This window comes from Artemia sp. Qi Xiang Cuo, chromosome 17, assembly GCF_049724085.1.
Source record: "Artemia sp. Qi Xiang Cuo chromosome 17, ASM4972408v1, whole genome shotgun sequence".
NCBI classification, from domain to species: domain Eukaryota; kingdom Metazoa; phylum Arthropoda; class Branchiopoda; order Anostraca; family Artemiidae; genus Artemia; species Artemia sp. Qi Xiang Cuo.
The window spans coordinates 59,852,651-59,876,384 of record NC_142810.1 but is presented as its reverse complement, the minus strand read 5'-3'; the positions used below and the strand labels follow the sequence as shown (position 1 = coordinate 59,876,384).

The window sequence follows — 23,734 nt, the reverse complement described above, 5'->3', positions numbered from 1 at the left end:
CTGACTAGGGGGCGAACCCCTAATATACGTAGTAAAAAAATACAAATATAGAAGTTCCTTACGTAAGTTAATTCGTAAGTTACTTATATTTATTACTAATGAAAACGTTCGTAAATAAAATTAAACAACTTTAGAGAAAGCCATTTAACCAAAAAACGGCAAAATTAATATGCAAATTTTGTTTTAATTATTCATGTAGCCTATGGTGAGCCAAAATCAAAATCTGTATTAATTCGAAAAATTTTTACGCTAAAGCTTGACTCTTTCTCTCAAATTTATTTTTTTAAACAATAAAAAGCTTTAGCGTCAAGAGCGAGGCATTGAGGAGGGGACAGCCCCTTTCACATACGGAATAATTTCTGTTCGTGTTAAGTTTTAATGTCGCTCCTTACTTTCAGTTAAAAAAACTTGTTTTTTTTATTTAATCAGTATAAAGCTTAAACTTTAGATACATGCTTTAGTATTACTTGCAAAAAAAAAAATAATGAACTATTATATAAACTCCAGGAAGCCAGTTATTTGTATCTTTAGAGCAGGTAATTTCTAGTTATGGTGCAAGCTCTGAAGTTAATCTGTGATCTTAACACTACCAAACAGCTTCATTTCGTACCTGTTTATACAGTAATCATAAAATACCATTTTCAGAATAAAAAAGGAAGTCTATTGTTGGGCTGGGCTTAATTTGCGAAAATTATTGCCAATCTCACTAACAATTTGAAGAAATCATAACCAACCTCACCAACCATAATACCAATAGATAGTAATATAAAACTTTAAACTGTAGACACATGCTTTAGTATTGCTTGAAACAAAGAACTGATGAACCATAATATAGACCTTCAAAAGTCAAGTATTTCTGTTTATAAAACAGGCAATTTTGGGCCATGATATGATAACGAATTTTAAAGTTATTCTGTGATCTTCAGCTCCATTCTAAATCTTTCTTTAAAGTTAAATGCTATTTTTAGAACCAAAAAAGGAGTCAATTGTTGAACTGGGCTTAATTTGCAGAAGTTTTGCAAATTCTAGCAAATTCAAACCATATACAGACATCCTAAAGTGCTTTCATTTTTATACAGTAAAAAAGCACCCTAAAGACTTCATATTTCTACTGTACACAAAAAAATCAATATTTTTGTGTGTTGTTTTTTGTATAACTTTTGCAAATTAATTCCAGTTTAACAATGAACTTTCTTTTTGACTCTAAAAATACTTCACAGACACGTTTAAAACGGAGGTGGTTTGGTAGTGTTAGCATCATAGATTAACTTCAGAATTGGCTTCATAGCTGGAAATTGTCTTTTCTGTAGATAGAAAAAGCTGGCTTTCCAGAATTTATATTATTCTTCCTTAGTTCTTTGTTTCAAGTAGTACAAAAGTGTTTAAATAAAGTTTAAGTTTTAGTATTGTTTTCTATTTAAGTTAAGTCTGTCTATTAATAGTTTAAGTTTTATACTAAAACACTAGCTAGGCATATTTTTTACTAGTGCCCTGGATTTGCTTTCCAAGTCTACCCTTGTCTCTCTATCAGCTCTCTACTAGTCACGAATATCAAATAGAAAGCTAACCTAGCTGTGGTGATGAACTTGCAAATAGAGCGCCCAAGTACATAGGTTGTCCTTCACTATCACCCAGGTAAAAAAAAAAAAAAAAAAAAATAGGAAAAAACCCAAACACACCAAAAAACACCTGTATTACTTTTCTGTTATTGTCCTTTATTAATATCATCTTGTCTAGCAGCGATTCATTTAATAATTATAGCAGTTTTACAAATAACAGTTCAATGGGGACAAATCTTTTTATTTGACAGTGAAACAGCAATAAAGCTCTGTATATCTTGGTCACATATAGGCTACAAGGCCGTCATCAGAAGATTTTTTGTTGTCATTTCACTGTGAAATAAAAGAATTTGTCTCTATTAAACTGTTATTTGAACATCATGGTAAGGCAGTGTGGTCTTCAAAAATACTTACAACGCAGTCTTAATGGATTTTAATGCTATTGAACTTACAAGAAACAATTGGATATATTTTAAACAGTCTTGAAAACCCTCATGGGTAAAAAAAATTGTGACTCATAGTCTCATTCCCCCATGATTCCTTGTCCCATTCCTATACCTTATTCTAGTGGGACATAGGGAAAAAATTAGTAATTATATTAAAGTTATAAGTAATTTAAATTAAATAATAAGCAGCTTAACTTAATTAGTCAATATTTTTGGTCAATTGTGTCATAAATCCTATAATCCTGAGGAAGTAGTATAAGCAGCTTGGCTACTGTAGAATAAATTAGGCTATAATTTTTATATTTTAATTGTGAACTGTAGAAAAAGTTATTTTTAGGTCTTTTATCTGTTGAATAATCAAAAGCATAATTTTTTATGTAGCTTTTTAGATTTCAGGGGAGGAAGTACTAGACAACATCTCCCTCCACAGTTACCTGTGTGGCACAGTATAAGTATATATAAACAGTAGCAAAAATTTTGTTCAAAAATGACACACATCATAGTGCACTGACTGGGAAGTTGCTTCTTGGCGCTCAGTCAGATCACAGCATAAGCCGTCGTAATGCGCTAAACATTTGCCATTGCGCATGCACAAAGAGGTGGAGTCATGAAGAGAGGTCTAGACAGATGTTTCAAAAATCTTTAATGGAGAGTATAGTTCTTGCTACTGTTCGTGTATATACTTATGCTGTGCTGGGTAGACAGTCAAGAAAAGTTTATAGAGCGCCTTTGGACTTGGATAAACCAGTTCATGCAGGAAAAATTGTAATTTTTAGGCGCATGCTTAGGATCTAGTTATAGAAGTTCTTACCCAGCTGTGTAGAGGGTCTTAGCATATCTTTAGCTATCATATGACCAAAAAGCACATATTTTTTGCCTTTTCTTACATTTCTTGTAACAAACACTCAAGCAAGTGCTATTATTATATCTTGTATTTTATATATGCCTTTGTATTATTTTAGGAAATGCGAAGAAGACGAAATGAAGAGACAGTAGAATTAAGAAAAGCTAAAAAAGAGGAAATTTTGTTAAAGAAAAGAAATATTCCATTAGCAGAAACTGCAGGTAATTTTACCATTTTATTAAATTCATTTTCTCATGTTTCTTGGGTCTTAAAAAGGATAGAAACTCCCCACCCCTGAAGACGCCATTGCTCCACTGCTGGTGGTTTATCACAAGCTTTGTATACTGTAATCAAAAAGCCCCAACTGCAAAGCAAATGTAATCACTAGCCAACAGGTTTCATTTTTAAAGAAGTCAAATCTATCGAGGCCACCTAATTTTAAAGGCCACTTTCAGGGTCAACTATCTTCTCTCTTGAATGTTTCCTAAAAAAAGTAAGGGCTAATGCTAATAGGTAGAAAATTTTTGAGCATTTGTCTATGTTTTTTATAAGCCACTTTCTCCAGCTTCCTGTTTAGATGTGTTTAAGTGTTCCTTTTGCATGCTCTCCCAAAAATAACCTCAAGATTATTTTTGCCGGGTGTAGGCTACCTTAAAATCAAAATCTGTGCTGTATCTTGATTTTTAATGTTTTCCATTAACTATATTGATTTGGCATTTGAATGACTCAAACATATTTTAAAAGCTTTATTATTACAATCATTAATATTTATTCGTAATGTTTTGTTTTTATTTGCAATATTTTGTTTTTTATATTATTGATTATAAGGTATTATTTACCAGTTATAGTTTAGAAATTTATGGAATCTACAGCAATGGGAAATTCTTGGGAATACTTTGGAAATCCCATTTTAAGAAGCTATTAAGCTCTATAGATGTTTTATATGTTTTTGCTCTTGTGTTGCAGTTATATTTTTTTTCATCATAATGAGGAGGAGGGGGGGGGGATAATGAGATAAGAGAAGGGGGGGGGCAAAAACCTAATACTGGTGAACCTAAAATGATGGAAAAAATTACTTTGGGAAGACTAAGACCCGTTGCATTATCCATGGGTGGCAAATAGCCTACATTAACTAAATAATTTTCATATTTACATTAAAAAATTATCTAAAATCTTGAACTAAGTGAAGAAGCATTATTATGGGGTGGAAGAAGGGAGTAATTGGGTGGGAGGAGTAATAAGAGAGTAATAAGGAAGGATTTAAGGAAAATTTGAACTTCTTGGGAGGTCGTAACGACGGAGGCTTTAATTAGATTGGGTTGCAGAAGGAGTGCGCGTAGCTGTGTTGGCCTTGGATGGTGGGTTGTTGTTAGTAGTAGTAGTAGTTCAATGTAAGTAGTAGCACAATGCAGTAGTAGTACCCATGATGCAACCTTAGAAATTTCCAGCCCAACTGTCTCTTAAGCTCCAGTTATTATTTAATATTATTAATCCAGTTATTATTATTACTATATTTTTAAGCGATTTGTTCTTTTGTATAGGTTTTCTTTTTCATTATTATAGCAAGTAGAAGGATGAGAACCACTATGCTATTTTGAGACACCCCTTCCTGACTAGTTATGAAATTTAATTTAATATTATGTTTAGTTCTTATATTTTGGTTATCTTGATAAATTTATGCTTTTTAAATAATACTCTTTAATTATTCCAAGAAAGAACATGGCTTCACTAAATTCTAACTATTGCTAATTGCTTTTAAAAGGACTGATGTAATAAAAGAGTGTAGGCTAAAGTGTTTACTATGACATTAAGGTTTACAAATAGGGGTACACCAAGGATGACACCTTTTGGAACCTTGCCTTGAAAGAATCGTTGTGGAACTTTTGTATTGTCAGTAAATTCAAGTTTTTTCTAAATATGTCGCCATCAAAGTTCTGCCATGAGATGACTAGTGTGTCTGTGTTGTTAATTCCATTAGAACTGTAATATGGAATCCTGTTAAAAAAAAACTGTGCTTGTTGTTTAACCAAACATGAACCTTTGGAGGGGTTCTACAAATAAATTATTCTATATTTCAAAGGAAATAAAATCTTATGAGGCTTATCCACCATAAGTAACCCTCTAAAATTCATAGTGTTTTGGGACATAGTGTTGTGGAACAGGCTTTGGGACAGTTTTTATCTTTTGTTTAGGAAGTAGTGTTGTGGGACAGGCTTTGAGACAGTTTTGATCTTTTGTTTGGGACATTGTTTTGGGACACTACCATAAGCAACCCTCTAAAATTCACAGTGTTTTGGGACATAGTGTTGTGGAACTGGCTTTGGGACAGTTTTTATCTTTTGTTTAGGACGTAGTGTTGTGGGATAGGCTTTGGGACAGTTTTGATATTTTGTTTGGGACAGGGTTTTGGGACACTACCATAAGCAACCCTCTAAAATCCATAGTGTTTTGGGACATAGTGTTGTGGGAGAGTTTTAACTTTCGTAATAAAGAGATTCCCATTGTATTACAGAAAATCAGAGGAATTACTTGTCAAAATCGTGTGACTCAAACGATTCTCGTTCTTTTTACTGGCTTAAAACTTCATACAGGATAAAAAAAAAAGAAAGAAATTATTTTGTAAAAAAAACAAACTCGATTTTATTAAAAGTAGCAAAATAGAATTGTTTTCCTAAAAGACCTATTCAAACAATTCGAGATGTACAATAGCAGAATATGAACATATTCTTTCAATTAAAATGGGGATAAGATAAATCTGTATTCAAGGTTACTGACAGCCTGGGGTCGGGATGGTTTCAGCCCATTTGAAGACAAAGGTAATGTAAAGATTTTCAATCGTTTGGTTAAAAACAATCTTCCCCAACCACCCCAGAATTTTCGTAAAAATGGTACTAAAACAGTAATACAAAAAAGCTAGATGGTGGAAAATCTCAATTGAACATTAAAATGGCTTCCGTCTTGGCTTTAGTCCGATTGGTGACAAAAGTAATGTACAGATTTTGAATCGTTTGGTTGAAAATACCCCTCCCCAACCACCCCAAAATTTTTGTAAAATGGTATTAAAACAGTATTACATAAAAGCTAGATGGTAGAAAATGTCAATTGAATATTAAAATGGCTTCCGTCGTGGCTTCAGTCCGATTGGTGACAAAAGTAATGTACAGATTTTCAATCGTTTAGTTGAAAATACTCCTCCCCAACCACCCCAAAATTTTTGTAAAAATGGTATTAAAACAGTATTACAAAAATGCTAGACGGTAGAAAATGTCAATTGAATATTAAAATGGCTTTAGTCTAGGCTTCAGAATGGCTTCAGTCCAATTGGTGACAAAAGCAATGTACAGATTTTCAATCCTTTGGTTGAAAATACCCCTCCCCAACCACCCCAATATACAGTTATACAAATAAGCTAGATGGTAGAAAATGTCAATTAAATATTAAAATGGCTTCCGTCATAGCTTCAGGATGGCTTCAGTCTGATTGGTGACAAAAGTAATGTGCAGATTTTCAATCGTTTGGTTGAAAATATCCCTCCCCAACCACCTCAAATTTTTTGTAAAAATGGTATTAAAACTGCATTACAAAAAAGCTAGATGGTAGAAAATGTCAATTAAATATTAAGATGGCTTCCGTCATGGATTCAGGATGGCCTCAGTTCGGTTGGTGACAAAAGTAATGCACATATTTTCAATCGTTTGGTTGAAAATACCCGCCCCACCAGCCACCCCAAAATTTTTGTAAAAATGGTATTAAAACAGCATTACAAAAAAGCTAGATGGTAGAAAATGTCAATTAAATATTAAAATGGCTTCCGTCATGGCTTCGGGATGGCTTCAGTCCGATTTGTGACAAAAGTAATGCACATATTTTCAATCGTTTGGTTGAAAATATCCGCCCCGCCAACCACCCCAAATTTTTTGTAAAAAATGCTCAAAAAAGAAAACCAAAAAAGCTAGATGGTAGAAAATGTCAATTAAATATTAAAATGGCTTCCGTCATGGCTTCAGGATGGCTTCAGTCTGATTAGTGACAAAAGTAATGCACATATTTTCTATCGTTTGGTTGAAAATATCCGCCCCGCCAACCACCCCAAATTTTTTGTAAAAAATGCTCAAAAAAGAAAATCAAAAAAGCTAGATGGTAGAAAATGTCAATTAAATATTAAAATGGCTTCCGTCATGGCTTCATGATGGCATCAGTCCGGTTGGTGACAAAAGTAATGCACATATTTTCAATCGTTTGGTTGAAAATACCCGCCCCGCCAGCCACCCCAAAATTTTTGTAAAAATGGTATTAAAACAGCATTACAAAAAAGCTAGATGGTAGAAAATGTCAATTAAATATTAAAATGGCTTCCGTCATGGCTTCAGGGTGGCTTCAGTCTGATTATTGACAAAAGTAATGCACATATTTTCAATCGTTTGGTTGAAAATATCCGCCCCGCCACCCACCCCAAATTTTTTGTAAAAAATGCTCAAAAAAGAAAACCAAAAAAGCTAGATGGTAGAAAATGTCAATTAAATATTAAAATGGCTTCCGTCATGGCTTCATGATGGCTTCAGTCCGATTGGTGACAAAAGTAATGCACATATTTTCAATCGTTTGGTCGAAAATACCCACCCCGCCAGCCACCCCAAAATTTTTGTAAAAATGGTATTAAAACAGCATTGCAAAAAAGCTAGATGGTAGGAAATGTCAATTAAATATTAAAATGGCTTTCGTCATGGCTTCAGGATGGCTTCAGTCCGATTAGTGACAAAAGTAATGCACATAGTTTCAATCTTTGGTTGAAAATATCCGCCCCGCCAACCACCCCAAATTTTTTGTAAAAATGGTATTAAAACTGCATTACAAAAAAAGCTAGATGGTAGAAAATGTCAATTAAATATTAAAATGGCTTCCGTCATGGCTTCATGATGGCTTCAGTCCGATTGGTGACAAAAGTAATGCACATATTTTCAATCGTTTGGTCGAAAATACCCACCCCGCCAGCCACCCCAAAATTTTTGTAAAAATGGTATTAAAACAGCATTACAAAAAAGCTAGATGGTGGGAAATGTCAATTAAATATTAAAATGGCTTCCGTCATGGCTTCAGGATGGCTTCAGTCCGATTAGTGACAAAAGTAATGCACATATTTTCAATCTTTGGTTGAAAATATCCGCCCCGCCAACCAACCCAAATTTTTTGTAAAAAATGCTCAAAAAAGAAAACCAAAAAAGCTAGATGGTAGAAAATGTCAATTAAATATTAAAATGGCTTCCGTCATGGCTTCAGTCCGATTGGTGACAAAAGTAATGCACATATTTTCAATCGTTTGGTTGAAAATACCCGCCCCGCGAGCCACCCCAAAAATTTTTTAAAAATGGTATTAAAACAGCATTACAAAAAAGCTAGATGGTAGAAAATGTCAATTAAATATTAAAATGGCTTCCGTCATGGCTTCAGGATCGCTTCAGTCCGATTAGTGACAAAAGTAATGCACATATTTTCAATCGTTTGGTTGAAAATATCCGCCCCGCCAACCACCCCAAATTTTTTTAAAAAATGCTCAAAAAAGAAAACCAAAAAAGCTAGATAGTAGAAAATGTCAATTAAATACTAAAATGGCTTCCGTCATGTCTTCAGTTCGATTGGTGACAAAAGTAATGCATATATTTTCAATCGTTTGGTTGAAAATACCCGCCCCGCCAACCACCCCAAATTTTTTGTAAAAAATGCTCAAAAAAGAAAACCAAAAAAGCTAGATGGTAGAAAATGTCAATTAAATATTAAAATGGCTTCCGTCATGGCTTCAGTCCGATTGGTGACAAAAGTAATGCACATATTTTCAATCGTTTGGTTGAAAATACCCGCCCCGCCAACCACTCCAAATTTTTTGTAAAAAATGCTCAAAAAAGAAAACCAAAAAAGCTAGGTGGTAGAAAATGTCAATTAGGACATTTCAGGAGGGGGACGAAGCCTCAAAAAGTGTATTTTTTTGGCTAAAATTCTTCTACGTTCCATGTCAGGATCTTTGGATCAGTTCGTGGGGAGTGATTTAACCCGTGAATTCCCTTAACTTGAAGGAATATATCTAGAATAAGCATTAAGAGCAAATTCTGAAAAGACTGTATCCTGCTCGTATTGTGTATAATTTTGAGCAAAAAAGTGAAAATGTAATTCATTTACTTAATTGAGTGGGTGAGAGGAGGGGGGGACTGATGTAAGACGAGTGACATGGTGACATTCTATTCTCAATTAATTAATCGTGTGTATAGACTTCGTTTTTATCTTTATCATTTTATATCCAGGTTAAAATTCTATAGGGTAATATCACACCCTTCTACCGTCTGCTATTTAATATTATTGGTAAAATTATTCATTTATTGAGTTTCAGATGAAGAAGGGCTGTCATTTGAGACTTTACAGCAGATTGTAATAAGTGCCTCTAGCGGTGATCCGGAGATTCAGTTACAAGCTGTCCAAAGGGCCCGGAAACTCCTTTCATCTGATAAAAATCCACCAATTGATGCCTTAATTCAAAGTGGAATTTTGCCAGTTCTGGTGAATTGTCTTCAAATAGTTGATAAGTACGGATTTATTTATATTTGTTTTTATTACATATTTACTTATTTAATTTTTTCGTTATATTTAATTTTTTTTCGGAAATTCCGAGTTGAGAAAAAAAAAAAGCCGAATGCAGAAAAATATCCAGTCCAAAATGTGCAGAATTTGCTAAAGTGTGTATGCATTGTTTTAGTAATAGCTGTAACCTCGTAAAGAGGGAACCATGTGCCATAGTTGTCAAAATAAGGAAATCGAGGTTTTAAAGAGACTGTCTTGTGAGAAATATTTTCCATTAAACACTTTTGAAAATAGTAATTTTGATTCAGGTGCAACTGAATAGTAATTTGGAATTACACGAAGAAATTTTTAAAATTACGGATAGAGCCTGAAACCCCTCAAAAATTAAATTATATTAAAATAGAAATTTATTTTCAAAATTGTCAAAAACCGTTTACTGAAGGTATACACCAAGAACAACAAGAAAAATCATATTTTCTCGTGGGTAGCGTATAAGTGTCTTGTTTTTTTTTCCAGGTCTAACATTTGGTCGTAGAATATTGGAAGAGGTATTATTTGAATGGAAATTTAAATATCTAGTGCTCTTCTTCACATAAATTATCTTGGTAATTGGTTATTTGGTAATTGGTAATTGGTAATTTGGTAAAATTACCAATTACAAATCTTAACTATCAATTCCACATTCAAAATACAATAAAAAGATCATGAAAGGAAAATGAGAATAATACAAAGATACCCCCACTCCATGGGGCTATAATGAGAAGATTGCTATAGTTTTACAAGTGCCAAATAAGCTTCAAATAGATTATGGTCGGAGACGGTCTTAGGGGAGGGACAGAGGGGTAATTTTCCCCGGGCACAAAATTTTAGGGGTGCAAAATTTCAAATAAATAATCCAACGATTATAATCTTTTTATAATTTTTAAATTTTATTTTTATTAAAATGAAGTAAAGGGTGCAGTTAATTAACGAAAATAACAGATAAATTATTAATAAATTGATAAAAGAACTAAAAAATAATCAAACAATAATAATTAAATTATTTAAATAATAAATAAAAAAATTAAACAATAAGTTATTAATTGATTATTAAACTGGAAATAATTTTGTTAGTTACTGAAATTGTTGCGTAAATTTTGTTGGAGACAGAGTAAGGGGTGGCAATCAAGTTTTTGCGCCGGGTGCAACAGAGCCCAGAACATCCACTGATTATGGTCTCGTTTTTTATTGTGTTTGTGCTAAAGCCCGGTAGCAAAAAGTTGAAACTATGCAAAATGCTATAATTCGCCTCAAATTTGGGCTAAAAACAACAACTAATACCAAGTTCCTACATAACGAAAACAGTTCATCAGCTTCTTCTGAGATGAAAAATTTCCTGATCATTAGGTAGTTTTCATAAATCAGAACCAACTTTTCACTCACCCTTCATGAGTCGTTAGTGTTCCCATCTATGTTTAGACGCCTAGTAATAAAGCTTCATCAGGTGCGCACTTGAACTCCTTCTTTGAGCCGTAGATAAAAAAAAAATTCATTATTATGTATAATGTGAGTTGAATTTAATGCTAGAAATATGGTTAGTGAATATGTTTAATTATTTTTTTGCCCTTTTTTGGCCAAATAATTCTCCCCAAAAATCCAAAAGACGAGTTCATGCTGACTCACAACCAAGTCTTCAGAACGTAGATTCAGCCTCTCGGTTTTTCCATTTTCTATTATAAAAATGCTAAAAAAGTATTTTTTAAATCCAGAGGGGGGGGGGGGGGGAATTTAGAAGGTAAAGCCCCTTCCCCCTGTGGTTGCTTAAAAAATGAGGAGCTTCTTTCAAAATCGATTTCAAAATGTATCGTAGTTCAGATGCAGGTTCAAGTTGCACGTTCAGGTGCAAATGGCCTGAAATTTCCAAGAATTTACTTACCTAAACCCCTATTCACTGTCGCTCCCCCTCCCCCATGTGGTAGGTTGTGCAACATTAAAAACGAAGCTACTGACCATTGCCTAATTGAACGTAACGTTGTAACGTTGCGTTTCAATTAACGTTACTTACCTTCTAGGTAAGTAACGTTACTTAACGTTAGTTACGTTACTAGTTAATTATCTTCTCTGATGAACTCTTGAACATGAACTGATATTCCAAATGAACTCTTAGATTACCTTAAATGCAGCAAACTCTCACCTTCAAGAAAAAAGCCTGTCTGACCTCACCCTGAGAAATAGTAGTGAACTGGAAATATTCAGTTTGATAATCCAGTGCCTTGTATCCAAAGAGTAATTGCAAGATCTATAAAATGCTGCAAGTAGTGCATTGAAGAAGCTCGAAGAGGGTAAAAAGATGGGACTGGAAACCCCATTATCACCTGAGAGAAGAAGGAAAAGAATAACGTTAAATATCGCGCCACAGCAAAGTGCTGTGCCACAGACTGTGTGCTAAAAACATAAATTTTGGGAAATTGGGCCAAGACAGTAAAAGTACTATAGAAGTACCAAAGACAGTGAAAATGAAATCTGATTTCTTTAATTAGTTAGTGGGAAATTGCACTTGTAAATTAGAAAAAAAATGGAGAATTCAATAGAATTTTAATTAAAAAAGATGTCCACATGTAGTTTTTGGTAGAGGGGGTGGGGGCGAAAAAAAGAAGAAAACGAAATGTGCGTAAAAATAAGTGAAAAAGATGCAGCGCAAAATAGCTCAAGAAAGTATACTACAAACTACTACCAACCACTCATCGCAGCGCAAAGAGCACAGTGCAGCGCCTGAGAACAACACAGCTATGCACGCTCCTTCTCCATCCTAATCTATTCATAGCCTCCCTTTTTACACCCCTCCAGGAAGTTTCCATTTCTCTTTATTATCCATCCCAACCTCTGACGACCTGCTTTCCGTGCAGCCCCAGACGGATGGCCAGAAAGGACAATCTTTGGTAATCTGTCATCCGGAGGACGCGCCCTAGCCATCTAAGCCTTTCTCTCATTATAGCCCTAGAAAGCGGGATTGAACCACATTTTCTTATAGCCTACTGTTTGATATACGGACAGTCAGCTGGATACCCAGAGCAATCTTTAGGCAATTTCTCTGGAAAACATAAGAAAGTAGGGCTCTCCTTTAAAGATGTAGCTGTCTTTGGGGATCAACGAATTGTTAATGATTGAGTTTTTAGATAAGAAAAGCGTTGCAAAGTGTAACTAATTAGTTTTGCCTATTTATTTCATGAGACAACGCGGCAACACTGGCGAAAATAGGATACCTCCCTAATAACTTCATAATTTTGAAACGGTCAAAAGAATAATATTAGAAAATCACAGTTTTCTGGCCTGAATATTCCTAAGATTGGTCCCTGGGGCGAACTTTCTTTTTTTTCTATTTAAAGTCTTCGGTACTTAAACTGAAATTTTCAGTTCCTCATCCTGAGAACTAAGGGAAATCACATTTTAGCTTGGGTAGGACGACTGTTGTTTCTCCATTGGATTTAGTCGAGCTCTATTGGAGGCGTTATCTAAAATTAGCCAATAATCAAAGAGGATCCACTGCAGTAGGTATGGAATTAAATTTACCTCAAGGGTTACCGTTCTTCGAGGAAGAATTCCTTGCGACAGGCATGCTTGAATCGAAGTCCCGATTCTAACCTTCTCCCTCGAGGAGTGGCTACCCTTGGAAAAAATGTGATAAATCCGATCCATGCTAAAATGAATCGAGACTCTGATCTAAATTTGAATCAGGTTAGCCTGATTCTTGTTTCATTATTGGATTTATACAAGTCTACAGTATGTAGAATTAGTCGATGATCAAAAAGGATCCGCTCAGGAGGTATGGAATCGAACTTACCTCAAGGTTATACTACTCCTCGAGGGAGAAGATCTTACGACAGTCAGATTTGAATCGGATTCTCTTAGATTTTACAGACGTTGCTCCAACCTTTGTGTTTGATAGAAAATATGGAAATTCATTTATTCAGCTTTCATACAGACTGATGCTCATGTAGGCTTTACTGAGATTTTTCTCTGGGAAATTTGGCACGGTAGTTATAGTCTACCTGTAGTGTCCCTTTGGGGGATTTTGGCACGGTACCTGATTTGGTAGGGAAGTTATAGTTTCAGTTACTAAAACTGCTTATTTGATAGTTTTACTTGGCGAGGGCTGAGGAAGTGGCAGTCCTCGACATATAGGGAGTAATTTCTGTTCGTTTTAAGTTATAGTATTGCTCCTAACTTTTAGGTGATTTTTTTTTTAATTTACTGTGAGAGTCACTACCCCTTCAGGGAGGAAACCTTGGGTCAGGCAGGGTTTAGTTGCAGTCCCCACCGGATTTAAATTTGGGTTATATATATATATATATATATATATATATATATATATATATATATATATATATATATATATATATATATATATATATATATATATATATATATATATATTTAAAAATAGATGAATAAAACACCATTTGAACACATACATATACGAAACCCAGGTACAAAGTTATTGGCACAATAGCATATTCTGTCAAGACTTTTGAATATTCGTCATTTTATCCGCTCCTCCCAAATAAGGAGAGTTTAAGGTTGTTCCTGCAAGTTCTTAAATTTTCTTCACCCCTGTTTTTCTTATTTGAGCTTCACTTCACGAAAAAACTTTATTTTTGCGTGCTTAACATCTAAATTGCGTTTCATTACATTCTACACTCTATAGGTTTTCATATTTGTGATATTTTATATATTTTGATATTTTCTGATATTTATTTGGTTTTGAATTTGATGTTTTAAATATTTTAATTGAGTTGTTTTTGGGTATGAACTTCTGACTAAAACGTCTTAATTTTAGCTATTCAGTTTTGGCTATTTTCTTTTTGCAATCTCTATGTTCCAGGGCGTGTGTGGCCTTTCCAATGGCCAGAGTCCATAAATGGTTCCCTCAAGCGGCACTCTTTCAATAGCCAATTTTAATATTAGAGGATTTGTCGAAGAGTATGGGTAACTTATAAGAGTGGAAACTGGCGCTAGCCTCAACAAAAAAAAAAAACAATCAGCGCCATCTAGTGTTTGGCGGCCCCTGACATTTTTCAAGCTTTGTAATCGTTTTTCTCTCAGGAACTGAGACCAGACACTTATTACTGCAGTAATTTTACCAACTACAGAAATTATATTTATTATTCTGCTGAACAAAATGCCTAGTTTCACCAAACGCTAGATGGCACTGAGTTCTTTTTTGTCGATACTAGTGCCAGTTCCCTCTCTTGTAAATTACCCATACTAATTGGGATTTGCCATAAGAATGGATTATAATTTGAATTCCTTTTAACTTTTTTTTTTTAGCCCCAACCTCCAATTTGAAGCAGCTTGGGCACTAACGAACATAGCCAGTGGTACGTCAGCTCAAACACAAGCAGTTGTTGAATCTGGAGCGGTCCCTGTATTCATTGAACTCCTCAAATCTCCACACCCCAATGTCTGTGAACAGGCTGTTTGGGCTTTAGGTAATTTTAGCTCATTTAATTTGGTAAATAAATCTAATTGGTATTTTAATTTGGTAAATTTTTGCTCAGGCTTTGACATAACCGAATTTTTTTTTTTACCCACCTTGGGATGTTATTCATAAAATATTTGTTAAATAAACTTTTTTTGAAATTAACACGTTATGACGTCATTTTAACAAGTTATGACTAAAATGAATTTGATTTGGCTGAGGCTATAATCTAGTTTTTGAATTATTAAATTAAATTATTATTAAATAATTAATAGATTAAATTTAAGTAATCAGTTTAATTATTAAACATTAAATTCCAAATTATTAAAGTCGTTTTAAAATTTTACTTTGTCGTTTTAATATTACTGGCTACGAAATTATTAATTAAACTATGTTCAGTTTTTAGCTAGTTACCGCTACGGAAAGTAAATATAAAAGTAAATAAAAGTGTTAAAAATAAAAATAAAAAAGTAAATATAAATGTAAATAAAAATGTAAATATAAAAGTAAATAAAAGTAAATAAAAAGTAAATAAAAAAAGTAAATAAAAGTGAGTAAAAAGGTTAGGTATAGACAGGTATAGAAGGTGTATATAGGCTGTTGAAGCTCTATAAATCTGCTTTTTATACTCTTTTGCTATTATTTAGGCACAATGTGTTGAAAATGCTTTGATTTTGGTAGTTTTTGGCCCTTTTCTGGCTTATCTTTCAATTAGAAATTTAATTGCAAGCGCTTTGGGTTTTCTTTAATTTTGTTTGTTTTTGAATATGCTAGGGAAATTAAATAGGTAATTTATGATGTAGGTCTAGTATATAGGTAAGGGGATCTCAACCCTTTTCTGACATCGCTGAATATAAATTCAGTTCCAAAGGGTATGGGTCTTCAGTAATTGTTGTTAGCTTTTGAAAAGTTATCATGCTATCACTAAGAGGGCTTTAAATTAGCCATTGGCATAAACTAGTTTTTAAATTATCCTTGTTTTTGATTTTTAGTAATTTTTTATTCTTCATATTAGGAAATGGCCGGTTTTGCATTGTTTGGATAGCTTAATAAACTTATTATTAATTTTAAATCAATATTAGCTTAATTGCTAGCTTTTATTAGCTTTTTTATATTATTACCTTTTTTACTCGCTTTTAAATATGAAGTCTTAATTATTAGCTTTGACATTATTCAATTATTAGCTATTAATTAATAATTAATGAATCATTTATTAGTAATAAATTAATATTAAGCTTAGTTGTTAGTTTAATAAATCCCCCTTCCAAATTTATGTAAAACATCTTTGAATAGAATTGATGATGAGCAGGACAATTTGCTTTTCGTGAGGGGCTAATACTGTCAATAGTTTAAATGATGTGAAAATTACTAACTGGGACATTATCATAGGCAGCGCAGTAGCGCTGCCTAAGTAAAGAACGATGTTGGCACAATGTATTATTTATTTTTTTTAGTTTTTTCAGACCAGGGCACTTCGTATTGAAAGAGTTGTCGTAGACACTTCGAAAAGGGCTCATTCGATTGGAAATTGGATTGGCTAGTGCCCTTTTTAATAGTAAAAAGTGATTGGAGGGGAACTAGCCCCCCCCCCCCACGCCCATCATTCTCCCAGACACATCCAATCAAAATTTTGAAATAGCCATATTGTTCAGCGTAGTTGATTTCCAGATAGAAAATATGTTTTTGAGGAGGTCACTCCCCCACAACCCTCAGGGCAAGGGTTTTAAGTTATGCCAGGGGGGAATATAAAAATGATGTTGGCACAATGTATTATTTGTTATTTTTTTCCTTTAGACCAGGGCACTTCGTATCGAAGAAGTTGTCGTAGAAATTTCGAAAGGGCCCATTCAATTGGAAATCGGAGTGGCTTGTGCCCTTTTTAATAGTCAAAAGTGAATGGAAGGCAACTAACCCCCCTTCCACACGCACCATTTCGCGAAACACATCCAATCAAAATTTTGAAGTAGCCATTTTGTTTAGCGTAGTTGATTTCCAGATAGAAATTATGTTTTTAAGAAGGACACTCCCCCACAGCCCTCAGGGCAAGGGTTGTAAGTTATGCCCTAGGGGCATATAAGGTTTTTTATAGAAAGTATTGTCGTAGAAACTTCATAAAAAGGCTCATTCGATTGGAAATTCAAAGGGCTAATGCCCTTTTAAATAGTCGAAAGTGCTTTCAGGGCAACTAACCCCCCATTCACGCCCACCTTTTTCCCAAACACATTCAATCAAAATTTTGAGATAGTCATTCTGTTCAACGTAGATGAAAGTTCTGGAAATTAGGTCTTTGAGGATAACAACCCCCCCCCACAGCGCTCAGGGAAAGGGTTGCAAGTTATGCTCTGGGGGCATATAATGTTTTTATATAACGCCTTGTCGTAGAAACTTCAAAAAGGGCTCATTCGATTGGAAATTGAAATTGCTAGTGCCATTTTTAATAGTCAAAAGTGATTAGAAGGCAACTGACGCCCCTTCCACGCCAACCATTTCCCCAAACACATCCAATCAAAATTTTTAGATAGCCTTTTTGTTCAACGCAGTTTAATGGTTAGGAAATTATACTTTTGAGCAGGACACTCCCCCTACAGTCTTCAGGGCAAGGATTATAAATTATGCCCTGGGGGCATATAAGTTTTTATAGAAATCTTTGTCTTAGAAACTTGAAAAAGTGCTCATTCGATTGGAAATTCAAAGGTCTAGTGTGCTTTTTAAAAGTCAAATGTGATTAGAGGGCAACTAACTCCCCTCTCACGCCTACCTTTTCCCCACACACATCCAACCAAAATTTTTAGATGGTCATTTTGTTCAGCGTAGTTGATTTCCAGATAAAAATTATGTTTTTGAGAAGGACACTCCCCCACAGCCCTCAGGTAATGCGTTGTAAGTTATGCCCTGGGGGCATATAAGGTTTTTATAGAAAGAGTTGTCGTAGAAACTTCAAAAAAGGCTCATTCGATTGGAAATTCAAAGGGCTAGTGCCCTTTTAATAGTCGTAAGTGATTGGAGGGCAACTAACCCCCCTCTCACGCCCACCTTTTCCCCACACACATCCAATCAAAATTTTAAGATAGCATTTTATTCAACGTGGTTGAAAATTCTGGACATTAGGTCTTTGAGGATGACAACCCCCCTCCCCCCACAGCCCTTAGGGCAAGGGGTGTAGGTTATGCCCTGGCGGCATAGAAGTTTTTTAAAGAAAGCGTTGTAATAGAATCTTCAAAAAAGGGCTCATTCGATTGGGAATTGAAATGGCTAGCGCCCTTTTTAATAGTCGAAAGTGATCGGAAGGCAACTAACACCCCTTCCACGCCCACCTTTTCCCCAAACACATCCAATCAAAATGTGTAGATAGCCATTTTGTTCATCGTATTTCATTTCCAAATAGAAATTATATTTTTGAGGAGGACACTCCCCCTTAGCACTTACGGCAAGGGTTGTAAATTATGCCCTGGGGGCATATAAGGTTTTTATAGAACGAGCTGTCATATGAACTTCAAAACGGCATAACTCGATTGAAAATTGAAAGAGCTGGTGCCCCTTTCAATAGTTGAAAGCGATAGGAAGGCAACTAACCCCCCTCTCACGCCCACCTTTTCCCCAAACACATCCAATCAAAATTTTTAATAGCCATTTTTTTCAACGTAGTTGAAAGTTCGGGAAATTAGGTCTTTGAGGATGAAAACCCCCCCCCCCCCCACAGCCCTCAGGGCAAGGGTTGTAAGTTATGCCCTTGGGGCATATAAGGTTTTTATTGAACGCGTTTTCGTAGAAACTTCAAAAAGGGCTCCTTCGATTGGAAATTGAAATGGCTAGTGCCCTTTTTAATAGTCGAAAGTGATCAGAAGGCAACTAACACCCCCTCCACGCCCACCATTTCCCAAAAAACATCAAATCAAAATTTTGAGATAGCCATTTTGTTCTACGCAGTTTAAAGTTCAGGAAACTATACCTTTGATTAGAACACTCCCCCCACAGTCTTCAGTGCAAGGGTTATATGTTATGCCCTGAGGGCATATAAGTTTTTATTGAAATCTTTGTCGCAGAAACTTAAAAAAAGGGCTCATTCGATTGGAAATTCAAAGGGCTAGTGCCCTTTTTAATAGTCTTCAAAGGGATTTGAGGGCAACTAACCCCCCTCTCACACCCTCCTTTTCCCCAAACATATCCAATGCAAATTTTTACATAGCCATTTTATTCAACTTAGTTGGAAGTTCTGGAAATTAGGTCTTTGAGGATGACAACCCCCACAGCCTTCAGGGCAAGGGTTGTAAGTTGTGACCTTGGGGCATATAAGGTTTTTATTGAACGCGTTTTCGTAGAATTTCAAAGAGGGCCCATTCGATTGGAAATTGAAATGGCTAGTGCCCTTTTTAATAGTCGAAAGTGATCGGAAGGCAACTAACACCCTCTCCACGCCCACCATTTCCCAAAAACATCAAATCAAAATTTTGAGATAGTCATTTTGTTCCACGCAGTTTAAAGTTCAGGATAATATACCTTTGATTAGAACACTCCCCCCACAGTCTTCAGTGCAAGGGTTATAAGTTATGCCCTGGGGGCATGTAAGTTTTTATTGAAATCTTTGTCGCAGAAACTTGAAAAATGGCTCATTCGATTGAAAATTCAAAGGACTAGTGTCCTTTTTAATAGTCTCGAAAGGGTTTTGAGGGCAACTAACCCCCCTCTCACGCCCACCTTTTCCCCAAACACATCCAATGCAAATTTTTAGATAGCCATTTTATTCAACGTAGTTGAAAGTTTTGGAAATTAGGTCTTTACGGATGACAACCCCGCCACCCCCACAGCTCTTAGGGCAAGGGTCTTAGGTTATGCCCTGGGGCCATATAAGGTTTTTTATAGAAAGTGATGTTATAGAACTTCAAAAAGGGCTCATTCAATTGAAAATGGAAAAGGCTAGTGTGCTTTTAACAGTCGAAAGTGATTGAAGGGCAACTAACCCCCCTATCACGCCCACCTTTTCCCCAAACACATCCAATCAAAATTTTGATATAGCCATTTTGTTAAACGTAGTCGAAAGTTCTAGAAATTGGGTCTTTTAGGATTATAACCCCATCAAAGCCATCTGTGCAAGGGTTGCAAGTTTTGTCCTGGGGGCATATAAGGTTTATATAGAAAGTTGTTGTAGAAATTTCAAAAAGGGCTTATTTGATTGGAAATTGAAATTGCCCTTTTTAGTAGTTGAAAGTGAGTGGAGACTAGTTGACCCCCCTCTCACGCCCGCCATTTCGATAAACACATTCAATCAAAGTTTAGAGATAGCCATTTTTTTCAACGTAGTTGAAAGTTCTGGAAATAATGTATCTGGAAAATAATGTTCTGGAAATCATGAATTTAAGGATGAAAAACCCCCCAGAGTCCCCAGGGCAAAGGTTGTAAGTCATGCCCTTGGGGCATATAAGGTTTTTATAGTTAGAGTTTTCGTAAAAACTTCAAAAGGGGCTCATTCAACTGGAAACTGAGAGGGCTAGGGCCCTTTTTAATAGTTGAAAGTGATTGGAGGGAAACTAACCCTTCTCTCACGCCCACCATTCCCCCAAACACATCAATCAGAATTTTCAGATATCCATTTTGTTCAACGTTCCAGAAAGTTCTGGAAATTAGGTCTTTGTTGATGACACCCCCCCCCCCAGCCCTCAGATCCAGGGTTTTAAGGTTTTTCCTGGGGGTATATACGATTTTTATTGAAAACTTTTTTTTAGGGGCTTCAAAAGGGCCCATTTGATTGGAAATTGAAAGGGCTAGTGCCTTTTTATTAGTCGAAAATGATTGGAGAGCGACTAACGCCCTCTCACGCCCACCATTTTCACAGACACATCCAATCAAAATTTTGAGATACCCGTTTTGTTTAACGTAGTTGAAAGTTCTGGAAATTAGGTCTTAGAGGATGACAACCACCCTCACAGCCCTTAGGGTAAGGGTTGTGATTTATACCCTGGGGGCATATAAGGTGTTTATAGTAAGTGTTGTCGTAGAAACTCAAAAAGGACTCATTCGATTGGAAATCGAAAGGCCTAGTGCCCTTTTTAATAGTCGAAAGTCATTAGAAGGATTGACATTTTTATAGTAAAGATCGATGTGGGTATAATGTATTATTTTTTTGTTGTTGTTGTTGTTTAGACCAGGGCACTTTTTATCGAAGGAGTTGTCGTTGGAACTTCGAAAAGAGCTCATTCGATTGAAAATAGAAAGGGCTGATGCCCTTTTTAACGGTCGAAAGTGATTGGAGGGAAACTAATCCCCCTGTCACACACACTTTCCCATTTGTCTTTATGTTTAAAAACTGAATGTTGTCTTAAGATTAAATCAAAATGCACTATGATAAAGCCAATTCCCAATAAGGTATCTCAGCAATATCCCAAGAACAACTGAGGGTATTATTTTCAGACTTTCGAGGCTACTTCTGCTCTTGAAATTTAACCAAATCAAAATAGTGTAAGTGTATCCAAGCTATCAAATAAAGTAAGCAGAATTTTTTGCGAATAGAATCAAGTTTTCTATTTCAGGTCAACTAGAGGAGGTTTGAAACTAAATTAAACACTACTATTTGTGTCCAGATATTTAAAAGGGGGGCTGTTGTTAAAAATTGCTGAAAATTTTTCTCCAGCATACAATAGCAGGCCAAATTATAAATTCTTAAAAAAAAAAAAGTTGGGCGTAAAACCCTTATGCCTTCCCAAGGCCAGGACAAAATTTGCACTTTACTGAAAAAATACAAATGAATGTGCATTGTCAGTTTAATATACATATACTGATATTTAGTAATCAAAATGTCAATATTATTTGATTTATTAAATTTGTAAAAGTGAAAACATCTATATTTTTTCCAGTAAAGTGCAAATTATGTTCTGGCCTTGGGAAGGCATAGGGGTTTTGAGCCCAACTTATGTTAATTTCTGCTCGTTTTGAGTTTAACTCGATTATTTATTGTAATTTCCGTTCGTTTTGGGTTTCATTGATTTTGGGTTGGTTTGTTTTGATGCCAATTTTGAGCCAATCACATTAGTCCTTAAGCGTTTGTCAGGAAAGGAAGCCAAATAATCCTGCCTTTTTTACATGTTCTTGCTTTGTCATATTTTGAACAAGTAAGAAGAACAGAAAACCGGATTGGCTCTCTTGTATGAAATTTTAAGCAAGAAAAAATGGCTTTTTCTTTTCATTTCTTTTTTCATTTCATTTGTTTTTTTTCTTTTCGACTCCCTGTGTGTGAAATGCCATTCTATAGATACCTACTGAGATTCTAAGTGAGGCTGTGAAAAGAACAGTTTTTTTTTCTTTTTTTTTAATGAACATTATTTTTCAGTCACTACTTTTCTTTTCGAGTAAACTCAATCAGATTCGGAATCTTTACATTACGAGTAAATGATTACGAGTATCTGTACTACGAGTCAGATTGTGAGCGAACTCTGTGTGTCAGATGCCAATCCAATACTACCTACTCATGTTTCAAGCAAAACTGAAATAAAAAGGAACCTTCTCTCAGGGGCGGATCCAGGGGGGCGAGTGGGCCCCCCTAGCGTAGTCTAAAGTAGTGTAATTTACTTAATTAAATCAAGATTGCGTTAATTAAACTTGTTCATACCGCAAGTTTATCAGATCAACCTATTTTGCGCCCCCCCACCTAAAAATTTTTTCGGATCAACCTATTATGCGCCCCCCCCCTAAATAAATCCTGGATTTGCCCCTACCTTCTCTTTTAGGAATAGCTATTTATTTTTCTTTTGACAGCCTATCATATTGACAACCTATCATGTAATATTGCTTGATATACGACAGACTATCATGTAATATTACGTGAGATGTAATCGAAGATAACGCCAATACGAAATAAACCAACAGAGGTGGTAAGGATTCAGATAAATTTTACATTGGGGTACAAGGACGCGTCCATGATTTTGTTTGGTGGGAAGGGGGGGGGGGAGGTCTATAAAAAAACATTGCAAATACAAAACAAATTTATATATTTTTTTTTTTTTTTGCTTTTGTACGTGTTGACCAAACATTCTGGGTTAAAGGTCTTGTAATAATTTCATCTTGTTTGACTTTTGTCCTATAATTTCGGCTGTTTATTTCCAGCTTTCTCAACCATCTGCCTTTTATCAACTGCTTTTTTAGCCATCTACCTTTTTTCAACTGCCTTTTCAACCTTCCGCTTGTTCAACCGTCTGCTTTTTCAGCCATATCTACTGTAAATTTAAAGTTCTAGGGGGTCAGCAGCCCCCCTAGAACTCCTCCTAGAACTGAACCCCCCTAGAACCCTCCTTACGCCTATGGGTACACCCACTCCTACCTTGATACGGCCTTATAGGAAAAATTGAATTTCAGAACAGGCTGTAATTTTGAATACGAGAAAGCGTAGAGTAAGGACACTCTAAGGACAAGGAAGGAAAATAACAGTGCTAATTAACTACTACAATTATTTAGATGAATATTCTGGTTATAACTAAAATGGCATTTGGTAATGAAATATCCCATAGATTCATACAGTACTCACAAGATGGCATGGTGGCTAATTTTCTTGATCTGTAATTGTGAAGTGAAGTGGCAGTGGATGTATGAAGTACTCACAAGAAGGTGCTATGTTACAAGACAGTACTCACAAGATGGCTGGGTGACTAATTTTATTGATATGTAATTTTGAAGTGAAGTGGCAGTGGAAGTGTGAAGTACTCTCACGAGATGGTACTATGTTACAAGACAGTACTCACAAGATGGCTGGGTGACTAATTTTCTTGATCTGTAATTTTGAAGTGAAGTGGCAGTGGAAGTGTGAAGTACTCTCACGAGATGGTACTATGTTACAAGACAGTACTCACAAGATGGCTGGGTGACTAATTTTCTT

At 35.3% G+C, this 23,734-nt stretch overlaps 1 protein-coding gene across 2 annotated transcripts in view; it reads left to right on the top strand.

Moving 5' to 3' along the window:
• Positions 1–23,734, top strand: part of Kap-alpha3 (karyopherin alpha3) — a 98,346-nt gene that overhangs the window by 19,915 nt on the left and 54,697 nt on the right. The window contains exons 2-4 of one of the 2 annotated variants that reach the window (XM_089103484.1): positions 2,968–3,070; positions 9,229–9,421; positions 14,724–14,884. In XM_089103484.1, the coding sequence (XP_088959610.1) occupies positions 2,968–3,070; positions 9,229–9,421; positions 14,724–14,884 (457 nt within the window). Of the gene's footprint in view, positions 1–2,967; positions 3,071–9,222; positions 9,422–14,723; positions 14,885–23,734 lie in introns of both variants that reach the window. The other variant, XM_089103483.1, reaches the window with a different exon arrangement.